This window comes from Psammomys obesus, unplaced genomic scaffold (assembly GCF_907164565.1).
Source record: "Psammomys obesus unplaced genomic scaffold, mPsaObe1.curated_primary_1811, whole genome shotgun sequence".
Taxonomy (NCBI): Eukaryota; Metazoa; Chordata; class Mammalia; order Rodentia; family Muridae; genus Psammomys; species Psammomys obesus.
In genome coordinates, this window is record NW_026591086.1 from 3,226,696 (window position 1) to 3,242,186 (window position 15,491).

At 42.4% G+C, this 15,491-nt stretch overlaps 1 protein-coding gene across 1 annotated transcript in view; it reads left to right on the forward strand.

The window, feature by feature from the left end:
• Positions 1-15,491, forward strand: part of Ints9 (integrator complex subunit 9) — a 92,234-nt gene that overhangs the window by 60,064 nt on the left and 16,679 nt on the right. The window contains exons 8-10 of the mRNA XM_055609916.1: positions 563-697; positions 11,066-11,177; positions 14,570-14,750. Of these exons, the coding sequence (XP_055465891.1) occupies positions 563-697; positions 11,066-11,177; positions 14,570-14,750 (428 nt within the window). The remainder of the gene's footprint in view (positions 1-562; positions 698-11,065; positions 11,178-14,569; positions 14,751-15,491) is intronic.

Here is a 15,491-nt window from a genome sequence, read left to right on the forward strand (position 1 = left end):
TGTGCTAGTCCCAAGAAAAAAAGAACCTTCCTTGGTTTTTGGTGGTGCTCATTCATCACCCCTATTCCCTGACACCAGCTAGAACCAGGTTGGTAAGCTGGTGATGAGTCGGGAGAATGGCATTTGTCCCATCCTGTCACCTGAGAAACCAGACACAACTTTACCCATCTGAGACAAAAGCAACAGGAAACAGAAGCAGTTTCCAAGGGTGACTTGAGCTGGGCTAATGATAAGGATTCTTGCTCTGTTGCTGACCTGCAGCTGGGGCCACTCAGAACTGGAGCCTAACCTCAAGTGGAAAAGGAAAACTAGTCCTTGACTCTTGGTTCTGTTTGGTAACTTGTCACCCTTGCCTTTTAAAGTCTGGGCCCCCTGTACCTCATGACAAGACATGAGAAGAAACTGTAGTGGCAAAGACTGTAGGACTGCTTCCATTGTCCACTGCACGGACTCCATTGTTTCCATTTGTTCTCAGTTTGCTTTAAAATAAGGACATTTCTGCTGCTTTTTCCTTTAAACCGACTTAGAACATCGGGCATGTTCTCTGTGTGGTTCTTTTTAGGAACTTTTTGGTGCTGTCCAGGTGACCCCTCTGAGCTCTGGCTATGCTCTAGGAAGCTCCAATTGGATTATCCAGTCCCATTATGAGAAAGTATCTTATGTCTCCGGATCCTCCTTGCTTACCACACACCCTCAGGTAAAGTGTCTTTTAATCACCAGTCCATGCTTATTTAATCCAAATTCAGAATGTCTCTAGTGTATTGTGAGCAGTTTTTAAAGCTTCATAATCTCCGTTTTAGATACTCTAGGAGACTTAGACTGTTCAGTACCCACATTCACGACTGCGCTTTCTTTGGAAGGAACTCTGTCATCCTCAGGGTCACCTCTAAGGTGATGATTCCCAGTCCTTCCAAGACCCTGGCCTGATGTAGGACACAGAGGTTGCTGATTCTCTCAGCACGTACTAACTGCTGAATGCTTACTGAGGGCAGGCATCAGGTGCTTATCTCAGTGTCGAGACTGAGTGACCGCTGGGCAAGGTCTCTGCTTGTAAATCTTCAGTTGATAATGACTGGGCCAGAAGATGAGTAAATAAATGAGTTGTGTGGCTTTAGAGTGGGATAGGATCCTGGAACAGCACTGCAGGCTTATTTGTAGAGGAGTGGAGATCATTTAGATCGGTCAGTCCATCTAGAACCAAGAATAAAGAGCCATGGAAAGCTGTGAGGCAAAGCCTGCAGAGATGGTGACGAAGAGTCTCTGGAGCAGAATAGGCAGGGCATGTTGAGAGCAGAGAAAGCCCCGTGACTACAGTCAGGGAAGGAGCAAGGCCAGGTCACACATGCCTTTGCAGGCCACAATGAATTCTGATTGTGCTTTTTATTCGTTCTTTTTGTGTGTGTGTGTGTGTGTGTGTGTGTGTGTGTGTGTGTGTGTGTGTGATTGTGGCATGTGCACTTGCTAGTGTAAGCATGTGTATGTGTGTACATGTGTGTGAGGAAAAGGTCAAGGCCAGGTGTCTTTCCTTGATCTATCTGTACCTTGGTTCCTTAAGGAATCAACTTGAAGCTCTCCAATTGTGCTAGACTGGCTAGCCAGTGAGCCTCAGGGATCCATCTGTCTGCACCCCAGCGCAGGTGATAGGCTTGTGCCATCGGACTCAGCTCTTTCAGTGGGTGCTGGGGATCTGAACTCAGGTTCCACACTTACACTACAGGAACTTTGCCCACTGAGCCATTTCCGAAGCCCCTTCCTGGTGTATGCTTTGTTCTGTTGTTTTGTGTGTTTTTTGTTTTTTTTGTATGAAACAGGGTCTTGTTATGTAGCCCTGGTTAGCCTGGAACTCACTGTCTAGACGTGGCCAGCTTCCAGCTGATAGAGATTGACCCAACTATGCCTCTCAGGTGTTAGGCTTGAAGGCATGTGCACCCCCACCACCCCGTCCCTTGTATTTTAATGTGGAAGGAAAGCTATTAGCAGAGTAAGTCGTGCATTACAGTTACACTTGGCAGTAAGTTATACATAGACATTGTCATAAATATAAAGTTTCCTCCTCGGGTATTTGTAGAGAACTCACTGTCTATTTTATAAATCCTGGTGTGTGTGTGTGTATGTGTGTATGTGTGTGTGTGTGTGTGTGTGTTTGTAAAGGAAGAGTGGTTAAGAGTAGTCAGTTGCTGGATAAATAGATAACTTGCGGGAGTCCCTGTCACATCTTGTCTTTGAAATTTGTTACTTTATGAATGTAACCTTAAGATATTATTGGCTTCATAATAAAACAGGGTTAGACCTGTATCCCAGGCCCTTCTGCTTTCTTCATAGTTCTGCCCCTCCCCTGACAGTTGCTTTTGTCTATACCACAACCACCTCCTCCTGTCAGAAATTTTCTTTCCCTGGGTTCATAGAAATCCTTGTCCCCGTGCTATGCCCCTTTGCGGGATCAGTGCTTGCCACACTTCTTACAGAAAGTTCTCATGTTTTAGGAGTATTTGCTGTATTTGTGACAGATAAGTATGATTTAAACATATTTGTGTGTATGTGTATGCATACATACATGTACAGCTTACAGAATGGCTAACTCAAGCTGATTAGCATACCCCATTTTCAAATAAGAAAATTAACTCAAAAAGAACTCTGTTCTGTTTGAAACTAGGTAGTGCTGCCATCCTACAATGTTTATTCATGTTTTCTGTGGGTGTGGGGGCAGGCTCTAATGTGACCCAGGTTGGCCTCAAACTTGTTATATAGCTAAGGATGACCTTGAGGTCTGTCCTCCTTCCTCTACATCCAAAGTGCTATCTTTACAGGTGTACCACCACCCCTGGCTCATACCTTCTTTTACAACCAAGTTTTATCTCAAGGTCTAGAGGAGACAAGTTTCTGTGTTTTCCTGTAGCCAGCAGAATTCTGGGCCCTTCCCGTTTATTGAGATCAAAATCCCATCAAGGTCATCATAATCTGCCTCATTGAATCAAAATTTTGTATTGGCAGCTTCTTTCATTCTTGATGTATTCTGCCCTAAAAGACGGAAGGATGACTTGTCTGCCAGCTGCTCTGATTTGCCCAGCTTGGATCAAAACCTTTACAGTACTGTTGATGTAATTTCCAGTAAATTGCCCTTCCAAGGGCCATAAATTTTAAAGGGAAAATAAGGTCTTGAGAATAATGAGCAACATACCTAAATAATTGGTTTTAATTTCTAGTTGGCAACCTCTGCTATATACGTAACAAAGGGAGAAAATCAGATTTTTCTTTCTTTCGCCTACATTGTTGGGTTTGTATTGAATACATGGGAATAAAGAAATTTTAGTTTGGAAAAAGCATGGTAGAGGCCAAGAAACTGTGGGCCCTGGGGTTGTATCTGCCCAATCACTTATTCTGAAAAGGTTTTACTGGATTGCAGACACACCTGCTTGCTTGCGACTTGATTATAGCTCAGCATATGCTATAATGGCAGCTTTAAAGGTAAAGGTCACAGAAAGTCGGCTGTCCCCTGGTCTGTCTGGTTGGGGCCTCTGTAAGCATAGAAACACCACATAAGTTGTTGCAGTGATCTGTAAACAGGGGAAAGAGGCTTTTCCCTAAGCTGGAGGCAACTGGAGTGGAGAAATAGATGGCTTTAAGAAAACATAGGCAGGGCTGGAGAGACTGCTCAGAGGTTAAGAGCACCGGTTGCTCTTCCAAAGGTCCTGAGTTCAATCCCCAACAACCACATAGCGGCTCACAACCATAGCTAATGAGATCTGCAGGCATACATGCAGACAGAACACCGTATGCATAATAAGTAGATAGGAAAGGGAAGGGAAGGGAAGGGAAGGAAAGGAAAGGGAAAAAGGGAAAGGAAAGGAAAGAAAACAAAACAAAACATAGGCAAGTCTTTAACTCAAGAAGCCCTTCTTAGGCTGGGCTGGTGAGATGATTCAGCAGGTAATGGTACCTATTGCCAACTGTGATCAAGCACCTGAGTTCAGTCCCTGGGACCCATATGGTAAAAGGAGAGAACTGACTCCCATAGGTTGTCTTCTCACCATGCCATAGTGCACACACATGCTCACAAAACAAATAAAAATTTCAATATGATTTCCTAAAATGTAGAGCATTGATTGCTGGCCATCAGAGAAGGAAAAATGGAAGTCTTAAGATTCTGTGTGTGAATGGCATTGAGACTAGGGATAATGCATTTGACAAAGAGTTGGTTAGCTGACCATTTGTCTCAGAAGTAGGTTGTAGACTATGGTAGATAAGAACCTGAGAGAATATTAGCTGGAAATACAAGGCCAGAACCTGGGTTGAAGACAAGTCTAGAAACAAACTGGAGAATCATCATACTTTTCTTTAATCGTATAAATAAAAGACTGGGGGCCAAAGATTGACCTGTAGGGAAATATTTACTAGTAGACTGTGAAAGAAGAAAAACAAACTTTGTGAGGATGGCTGGAAAGAGAGAACAAAAGTGAGACCACAGCAAAGAGAGTAGTACCCTGAAGAGGAAGGAAAGGCTCGGGTTCCCAGTGCTGGCTCTGCTGGCACTGCCAAGCACTCGGATACCACACAGCTCTTCTGCTGCAGTGCACCCTTGACAGTGGTATCCGCAAAGACACCACTGTTGTGTCACTTGCTCCCCTTACATCTCCCTCCTCTTCTGGCTGAAATCTCCAGTACCATGTCACCACAGCAATGATAGTTGGTGTCCTTGTCTTGTACCAAATGTTAAAAGGAGTGCTTCTGTGGTCCCTTATGTGATGCTTTTGAAATCCCTTAGATGAAATGTGTTTATGAGCTACACCTACTTATTAAGGACTTTCTCCTTTATTCTTCATTTTCTAATTTGTTTTGAGGACATGGCCCCTTATAGAATATTTTCTCTGAGTCTGAGATATTATGTGACCTATACACTATTAATGAATTTTTGTTCACTATCCTGCCCTTTATTCACTTCCTTATATCTTAAAGTTAACTCTATTGCTTTACCCCACTTTTCTTTGTAAATCTGAAAAACTCTTCTGTCATTTAACTGTTATATTTTTTTATTGCAGTGCTTTGTGGTTCATCTTAAATAGGTCATAATGTCCGTCACAGTGTTCGTTCCTTAAATAACCCAATGTTATGTTACTACCTTTTTGTTTTTAGTCCATTCTGTCTGGTTAGACTTGGGTTAGACAGAACTTTTTTTTTTTAATTCTTGTTTTGTTGCTGTTAACACAACTAGTTGTACATACTAATGTATTTCACAATGCTGTTTCTACACGTGCATGCAGTGTGAAGTGATCGCATCAGCCATTGTTTTTCCGTTCACTTCTCCCTCTTCCCAGTGCCCCCAATCACTGCCCTCCTGTGGTTTGTGTGTGAGGGACAGGTATATGTTCTCCTCCTCCTCCTCCTCCTCCTCCTCCTTTCTGCTCATGAGAGATCATGCAGTACTTTGCTTTCTGCATCTCTGCAGCTGATAATTTCCTAAAGTACTGTTCCCAGTTATTTCCATTTTGTTGCACATGGCAAGATTTTTGTTGTTTTAACTATATGGGCTACTTTGTGCAGATATCTGCTGGATTCCCTTCATCAGCTCATGTCTTGAAAGCAGCTACATGGAGTTCATATCTTTGCTTCGTTTCCTTGAAGTCTTGTTGTCCATGCTGGCATAAATGGGCATTCCTCCCATAAAGCTGAAGAAAATACTGTAAATTTGAAGCCCTTAAAAACCTTTGTTCAGATCTAAGGTGCCTACTTGGTTGCTTGGTTTGTTTTTTTTGTTGTTGTTGACAATTTTCTTCTCTGAATTTTCCTGAAAGTATTTTTGCTGTTTGTTTTGTTTTTTGACACAGTACTTTTATGTGGATGCTCCACAGTGAAAGTTAAACATCATATAATTGGAACAAGGGCCACAAGAAAGCTGAGCTACAAACAGGCCCTCTGGTTCACTCAGTTAACAGGCCTCAGGAAGCTGGGAGAGGATCACAGCTGGCTGGCCTCTGCGTGTCTTTCTCCATTTGCTGACTCCATTGTTTGCCTCATTTGGCTGGTCATTGTCTCCTCAAAGTATTTCCTTCTCTCAGAAATAACATGTGCTGCTTAAGTGCATTCCTGCCTGTGTTTGTATATTAATTTCTTCATAACATCAAAGCAATTCTCTAAGCGCCTGCTGTTAGCATTGGAGTGTCTAAAGAGGCAAGGAGATAGAAGATGGTGGGTTGACTTTTACAGATAGGGGAAGAGCTTTCCTCCACTGTGCAACTGAACAACATTATTATAAGACTAGAAGTCTACTGGGAGTCTAGGGCTAGGGAATGGATGAGCTCATGAAGGTGTGGGGTCTGATTGGTTTTCAAGGGCAGTTATACTTTGTGGTCAAGGATGTATTTCTTTCCTAGACGATAAATTATTAAATATTTCACTCATTCCTCCTTCTCTGCCATCTGGGGTTTTTAAGGTGTAAGGTCCTTCAGATTTCCCTGCATCGTTACTGTCTGCTGTTTTCACTTTCTCTTACCTGGGCTACCATTGCTCCTGTATATTTCAATCATCTAGGCTTCTGCACCCTGGCTTGCTTCTAGTTGTACTTCCTGGGTCCTGTTTCACATCAGTGTGAAATCAGCGTGAAAGGATGTCATCCCATATTTTCCCTACACTTGGCCTTCATTGTCTTCTAATCAGTTTTATCATCAAAAGTCATTTCCTGTTTCAAGCTTCTGATTTCTTATTGCCCACCTGTTCATAGACATCATCCTGGCATTTTTAGTCCTTTCTCAGTTACACGTTCTCTTTTTACTACCAGCCTCTGCACATGCACACACAGGCATGTACGCCTTCATGTACACATGTATTTACATATACACTAGCACACACACAAAAAATGTAAAAGTTAAGATGAAAGAGAAAGAAACACAGAAAGGGAAGAGGAAGGAAAGGAGGGCAATGGAGAAGTGAATATAATCAGTGTGTATCACATATGTGAATGAAAATGTCAGGCTGCTCTTCCAGAAGTCCTGAGTTCAATTCCCAGCAACCACATAGTGGCTCCTAACCATCTATAATGAGATCTGGTGCCCTCTTCTGGTATGCATGAAAACAGAGCACTCATACACATAGAGTAAATAAATAAATCTTTAAAAAGCAAATGTCATATAAATTAAATGAAATAAAATTTTTAAAAAAAGTAAATGTCATGATTAACCTGTTATTTTATAAGTGAATGTGTGCCTATGAAATTCAATTGTTAGAGGACCAGCACAAGCACAGTAAAGACAGTTCTTACTAGGCTTAGAATTTGGGATTTTTGTTTTTATTGTATGTATATAGATGTTTGGCCTTCCTGTATGTGTGTCTGTTCACCACATCCATGCCGGGTACCTGCAGAGGTCAGAGGAGGGTGTCAGATCCCCTAGAACTGGAGTTCTGGATGATTTTGAGTCACTTTGTAGGTTATGGAAACTGAACTGCATTCCTCTGCAAGAGCAGCTACTGCTCTTAACCCTGAACTCTTTCTGTCCCCCTAAGCATAGAGTTTTACTATTTTATTCCATCTGATTATAGCCATCAGTGAGGTGTTTTTGATTTTTGGACAAGATAAGTTTTTCTTTTTGTGTTTAAACAAAATATTTCACTTTAAGCACTCATCAAGTGGCTGTTGACACCAGTAGTATATGTATTTGCCTTTGGAGAAGTTCAGACATTTGAAGTGTCACCTGGGTTTGAAGGGTGTCACTAAAGCCGTTCAAGCTTATATCTATCCTGGAGCCCTGGGAGTCACTGAGGCTGTCTCTGCTTAGGGCTGAAATTGCAAACACCTGTAAACCTGATCGCCAAGTGTCTTTAATGGTCCTCACACTAGAGCACTGCCCTGGACTTGTTTGTGAGGTTTCAGCCTTCCAAAGGAGATATTGCTGGGTGAGGCCCAGAGAAGGTGTCCTCAGGGTGATCTGCTCCCATTGTGTTTTCTTCTGGATTAGCCATTCTTACACTTTAGTGTCATGGCCTCTCTGACCATCCAGTTAACTCTACAAAGGCACACGGAATCAAATACATCATTGCAGGGAATTCTGGGGCCCTCTGATCCACCTCCATCTCAGTCAGTTTAGTCTAATGTCTATATAAAATCTTTGCTATCTTAAGCCAAATATGCCACCTACTATGCTGCTGGGTTTCCTTTGTCACCATTTCAGTTTCCTTCCAGTATACACAGGAAACAGTCCAAGGCTTTTTGCATAGCTACTGCTAAAAATCGTTGTGGCCCCCACCAATGCACATTTCCTTCCTTTTGTGGAAACAGTGGTGCATAGGTGTGGATCTGAGAAGGTTCTGCCCAAGAAGGGAAAAGGCTGTAAGCCACATTAGTAAATATCTGAGGAGAGGAAACAAGCAGTCACGTACTGCATGTTCAACACTGTGCTCTCTGTGCCCAGCTAAAAATGTTTTTTTCCAGGTTTTGAGGCAGTTTATAACAGGACCATACCTTGTTATAACAAAGCAATGAAGCCCATGACTCCATACTTCCATACTCAATATTAGAGAAGACTCTTTCAAAGGGTACAGAGACTCAAAGGTGACAGTCCAGATTTGGGGCTTCACTAGGCTCCTTTATTTAGATGTTCTTTCTTTACTGAGGAGTATACCAATGGCCACCAAAAGGAGGAATTATGTGGCCGCAGGCTTCTCAGGGCAGATACTCACAAGAAAATATTGTGCCTCTCAGTTCTTGCATGCTTGTTTCCAATCAAATCCTAATTTATGCAGAAAAGCAGAATCTTTAAGCACTCTGAAAATAATCACAGTTTAAATCGTGCTAGGTAAAAATAAATGCTAACATCATAAAGAACTCATTGTCATATGCCAGTGGGGTTCACAGTTCACAAGCAGATAGATTTAAAAAGGAGGCAGATTAGCATTGTCCCATCTCATAGGAAACTTGGCTCAAAGCTTGCTAACGGTTATAGGGCTGTTTGTGGAATTAGGAGTAGGAATAAGTTTCTAACCCAGTGTACCTTCTGGTTCCTCCACCCTTGATACATAGGTAAATCACCTCACCTTTGTCTTCCCATAATACCTGCCTGTCTCCTACAATTCGCAGTTATTCTAAGAATGTAGTTATTCAGTTCAAATGTGATTCTCAGGCAAGCAGCAGGAGCTGTCAAAGACTGGCTTTGACAGGTCAGGGTAAACTGGGGCAGGGTGTAGTCAGTGACTGATCACTCAGCAGACTTTTCTCTGGGGAAACAAAGCTTGGCTCACTGGAACCAGCAAAAAGGGTGAGGACACACACACACATTTGGTGGATGAAGCAAGCTTCAACAAGCTCTAACACTTCACATACATACATACATACATGCATACATATTTGGTGGATGGAACAAAGCTCCAGCAACTGTATTTTTTCTCCCACAGCTTTATATATTCCAGAAAAATCTTTCAAGTAGTACAGAAATTACAATGTGATTGCATTCTATTTTTCTTTAGTAAATGATTATGAAAAAACAGTATGTTCTCCAATACCTTTACATAAATAAACATTTTACATATTACAGGTGAAAAAACCAAATTACTCCCAAGAACCCATTTGTAACTATGCAACTTGTTATACTTGTAACCATTTGTATATTTATAACTATGCAACTTGTTATAGACTAACAAAATGCAAGCAAGCAAGGTAATTTTCTCAGCCAGTTTTTCTTGCAAGCTGCAATTTGTGGTTACAAAGAAAGGGTCAATTATCTTATTTTAAAAAGTGATCTTATAAAAATCTTAAAAGGATCACAAATCTAAATTTTTTAAATAAAAATAGACACTTCTTTAAATCCTCAGAGTGCACATCTGCTCATTAACAGTTTTTATTGGGCAAAAATGGGTACAAGAAATTAATTATCAATCTGGGCAGTGGTAGTATACTCAGGAGGCAGAGGCAGGCAGGTCTCTGTGAGTTCGAGGCCAACTTGGTCAACAGAGCAGGTTCCAGGACAGCCAAGGCTACAAAGAGAAACTCCATCTCAAAACCACCATCACCACCCCAGCTTTAGCAAGAGAGTCACGTCAGCCAGTGCTATTCCGGCTTCCACTGTACTTGTTCTCTGACTTCAAAAAATCCCTAGCTTACTTATTAAAGAATGTGCCTTTCTGAACTTCAAATGTTTACTAGGATTTTCTAGCAAAAACATCTTAACCTAACATTGCTAACAGTCTACATCTGTAAGTTCTTTCTGAGGGTGTTGGAAGAGTTATTAATCTGCTCCAACAGCAGTGCTTGAAAAAGATCAAGCGTTATTATTGTAAGTGCCAGTGAGGGGGCTAGAAGCCCCCTTAGAGTTTTTATACAGCTCATAGATTAGGGGGGATGTAGTGACCATGAAGGCAACAAGCAAAGCGATACTCCATAACAGCATGACATCCTCAGGACACATAATCCTCAGGACTCTCCTCTTCCTAGGAATACTCATCTTAGTTGTGCTAACCTGTGAGCTGAATTCCATGAGTTCTAAAACATGGGATTGTTGTTCTTCTCGCCCAGCCTTGGCCTTCCCTAGAAACTTGCTAGAAATGCAGATTCTCAAGCCCTACCTTGGAACAATCAGAAACTATGAGAGTGCACTCAGCGACCCTTATCTAGCACACCCTCCAGGTGAATCTGATCTGTGCATGGCATTCTGAACAGGGAGGTGCTGTAGAAGTAGGAAGCCGAAAGGGGCTAAAGGGGCAGGGAGGAGATGAGGGAGGGAGAGTGGGATTGGGAGAGAAAGAGGGAGCAGGATACAGCAGGGATACAAAGTTAACAAACTGTAACTAATATTTAAAAAAAAAAAATGGAATAAAAAGTAGGAAGCCTTTGCTGTGATTGAAAAAAAAAAATGTAGATAGGGAAACGGTGATCTTAAATGTCTAGTTTCATGATGTTGGATATGCTGTGAGGCCAGCCAGTCATGACAGAGAACAGTTGCTCACTCCACAGAGTTGCTAACTCACAGCTGTGGAAGAATTTGCCGCTAGACCAGACACAGCAAGAGCAGCATTTACTCTTATCCCTTCATTACTTGTAAGTTGTTAATTAGTAATTAATTAGAGCTTTCTTTTTTTCTTTCAGCCCATGGACCAAGCTTCTCTCAAAAACAGCGATGTCCTGGTTCTCACAGGGCTCACGCAGATCCCCACGGCCAACCCCGATGGCATGGTGGGTGAATTCTGCAGCAACCTCGGTAAGGGGCGACTCAACACTGAGCTTGGGTTCAGCATCCTAGGTTAATTTCTCATTCGAGTCGTTGTCCCCTCTTTTCAGTCTTACCCTCTACTGTCTCTTTGAAGCCTCCCTGATCTCATTTGCCTCTACCCCTTAGTTTCCACCTCAAAATGTACCATTGTCTATGGAAGCCATTCTTAAAGAAAATAAGTCTAAAGGTATGCTAAGAGTTGTACAGCCATACATCAGAATTGTTAGTAGTTTCTAGAACAGATAGTCAGCAATCTCTCACAGACATATTGGTTAGCCCCTCAGTGTGCAGGTTTAGCATGGGAAGCATGCTTACAGGTAAGAGCAAAAGAGTCACAACCCCTCACTCTGCTTTGCAAATACCAGCACAGAAATGACTGACACTTGAAATCCATAGCAGTGAAAAGATGGGAGCATGGAATCGTTCCCACTATACTTGGTGGCTCTTATTTTTCTTCTTTTGGAAAAAAAAAAAAACTAAATTGAGAACCCTCTGGTGTGTTTTCTGCCTGGAAGATGTTTATTTTCCTTTAGATTAGTTTGTCAGTGAAATCTCACAATCCTGTCTTAATTTTAGGGAAGTAGGCTGGCTAATGTCTTTCTATGTGCAGGCTGCTATAACAAAATATCATCACTAGTATGTGGACTGACAACATGACCGCCCCATGGTATAGTTAAGGGGAAAGTTTTTATTGCAGATATAAGAGAAAGAACAGCAAGGGCATCTGAAAAGTCCAGAGGAAAGAAAGAAGTAGACTGAACATTGTCTGCAGACTAGACCTGGCCAAAAACATCTGGCAGAGAAGAGAGAATTTTAGGGAATAGAGAATACAGGAAACAAAGTGAGAGAATGAGGAGCAGAGAGAGGGCAGGTTTGTAAGGGGGTAAGTAGCTGGGGCGAGGGAAGGGAGCTGGAGGGAGTTTAGGGTAGAGAAGGAGGTGAGAGGGACTAGGATGCTACCATGGACTCTGAAATGTATAACAAGTACTTGTGGTAGGTACTACTGAGGGAATATGGAGGCCAGCCTGAGCTCTGATGTGCTAATAGGTCCCACTTATGTCCCTTCAGCCAGAGGTAAGGGAAATGACTCTGTTTGGGCAGATGTTTCACAAATTCCTGAAGAATGCTGGCTTTTATCTAGCCACCAGAAATCCTCCTGTGGTCCAGGTTGAGATCATTTCTGGATATATGGACTGCCTTTTGGAGTTAGGGGAATTGGAGTTTCCTTTGGCCCTAACAGTCAAATGGCCTAGGTGGTGAGCATTTGTCTTACAGTCTTAAGACTGGGAACCTGAGACCCAGGTCGTCACCCTTTTCCTGCATCTTGATGTGGAGCAAAGGAAGTTTGTTTCCATTCCCCTTCTTACAGAGGCGCCATTCTCTGCCTCCATGACCTAATCTAAACGTAATTACCTCCTCTTCAAGTCTGTACTTCAGAGCATCATTTTGGCCATCTGGCTGCCAGGTATAAACAGGAGCTACAAAACATTAAGACTGAGCTAGCTTATCCAAGAGGAGTTGAGGAGCTGACCTTTATCTCCCAGCAACTGTAAGTGGTGTTGCTTTGGCTCCAGAAAGAAGTCATCTTCTATTTGCATGGAAGGCACTGTTCTTTGAAATCTCCTGACTCTTACTACTAACTCATACTGTTTTTATTCTTTCCTGATTTAAAGCGAAAGGTAATTTATTCTTACTGTGGAAAAGTAGTTGGACTGGTCTCAGATAGAATCTGAGTTTTGTATATTTGCTGATAATCTTCAATCACTGACTCAAGGAACTCTAATGCACTATGTCAGGTGGAGTCCACTAACCATTCTCAAGATCATTGAGGTCACCTAATAAAAATGCAAACTGAAGGTCCTGCCACAGATCCACTAGGCTGGGGAGAGTAGGACCTAAGCGAAAAGCTGCACATTCAGCATGTTCCCTGGGTGGTTTTTATAGAAGCTAAAGCTTGAAAAGCACTGGCCCCACTCATTCCTCTCACACAACTGATGTGGAAACTGAGGCCAGTCAGGTTGTAGTGGCAAATTTATGACCCTTACCCTTTCTCTGGGCAGAAGCAGACTAGAGCCAGGCTCTCTGACATGTCTCCTTCATCTCATGCTCTAGTGGCAGCAGTCCACAGCCTCCAGGAGACCTGTCCATCACAGCAGGAGTTGGGAGGGCTCGTGACACCAGACATAAGATCCTACATCCAAAGCCACCTGCTTCTGTTGTTTTATAAAGGAAGCAAAAGCACACCACACTTAATGTACAGTTTTTTGAGCCATTCGTGGTTTTAACTCATTACAGTCCATAAGTCCTGATTAATTTCACATTCCATAACTGGTTAAAATGTTCAAGATAAGAGATAATTTCTTACAGACAAATACTAGTGAGAGAAAAATGCAATGAAAGAGACTCAAATAGAAAAACAGTTTATTTCCTTCCGAATCACTCAGCCACGGTGAGAGACTGAGCAGAGACATCTTAAAAATTTGAAATAAGGGGCGGGAGAGATGGCTCAGAGGTTAAGAGTACCAGCTGCTTTTTCAGAGGTCCTGAGTTCAATTCCCAGCAACCACATGATGGCTCATAACCATCTAGAAGGTCTCCAGGCAGGCAGAGCATTGTATACATAATAAATATATAATTTTTTTAAAAAAATTAAATTTCAAATAGGATTTAAAGAGAAGGAGCTTCCTGAAGCTCAGGTTCACGGGAGTCATTAAAACCCACTGTCTCCCCAGGGGCTTAAGTTAGACAGTGATGAGAAAATGTCAGCCTTCAGCCCTGCATTGCCCTGACGTGTGCTCCTCTGCAAAAGAAATAGATGATTTTAAAGTGTGTGGGTCTTACAAGCAGGCTGAAGCAGGAACGTTTTGAGAGAAGGGGTGGGAGGGAAAGAGAGAGAGAGAACACAGCAGCGAGAATAGCAGTGATATAAGGAAAATGAATAGCTGAGGAGGAAGGAAGAAAAGCCTGTGACTGGAGGAAGTTTAGGGTGGGGGAGGTGAGAAGGGCTAGGGTGCTACCAGCATGGGCTTGGAAATGTATAATGGTACTCGTGATACTAAAGAAACCTGATGCCGCAGAGCCGTATGTCCCGTCTTCAAGAGGTGAGGGATTTGTTGGCGATGATGGTGGGAACTGCCTTCACAAGTTCCTGAGGAATGCTGGTTTCTATGTAGCCACCCAAAAGCCTCTTGTAGTGTGGGCTGAGCTTATTTTGGCGTGTTTGGACTCCCTTTTGGAGTTTAGGGAATTGGAGTTTCCTTTGGACCTGACAGAAGCTACATAACAAGATCCTGTCTCAAAATAAATAAATCAAATTAAAGGTTGTATTCACCCTTCCTAACACTGGGCTTTTGCCTCTGCCTCTCTGTCAACTCTTCTAGCTCTGACAGTTCGGAATGGAGGAAATGTGTTGGTGCCCTGCTACCCTTCGGGGGTGATCTATGACCTCCTAGAATGCTTGTATCAGTACATCGACTCTGCTGGCCTCTCCAACATCCCCTTCTACTTCATCTCCCCCGTGGCCAACAGCTCACTCGAGTTCTCCCAGATTTTTGCTGAGTGGTATGTCTCGGGTTCTGCTTAAGAATATTCAGTCAGTAAGAATGAAAGTCATTGTCGTTCTCTTAAAGAACTTGAGACTTCATGTGTGTGTGTATGTGTGTGTGAGAGAGAGAGAGAGAGAGAGAGAGAGAGAGATCAAAAGACTGAGCTACCAAAAACCATATCCCTACATGACTAGACGGGAGACATATAGGTACCAAGAGAGGATGAGAGAGGCTTAAATTGGCCTGTTCTCAAAACTTCATTGCTTGCTTTCCTACCTACTGCAAAGAGAAATTAAAATCTTCAGCCCCAAGCTCACATTGTCATAATTAACTATATCTGATAAGAAATGCTAGTTTTTTTTGTTTCCATAGCCTGTTTATCAAAGTCATGTTTTATTACATCAGGAGCCTGATTAAATCCTAGGGCAGACACATAATTAGACATCATGAGGTTACTGAGGTTACACATGCAATAGAGTATGTCCAATCATTTTTAGTAGTATAGTAGCCAAAGAGACACAGCATTTACTGAGTTTCTCACTGAAAACAGAATTTTTATATTACTCTGTCATAGCCCAGCATTATGCCCCTCGCCCCACCCCTAGTTTTGGTGTGTGTTTTTCCTTCCCATTGAACTGTGGGTTTCTCCCTGGATTGGCACTGCTCATCTTGGTCAGCAGGACTATTCCTTGTTGGTGGTCCTCACTGATTTTTACCCTTCACACATGGTTATCTTCCCCCATATCGGAGGCCGTAA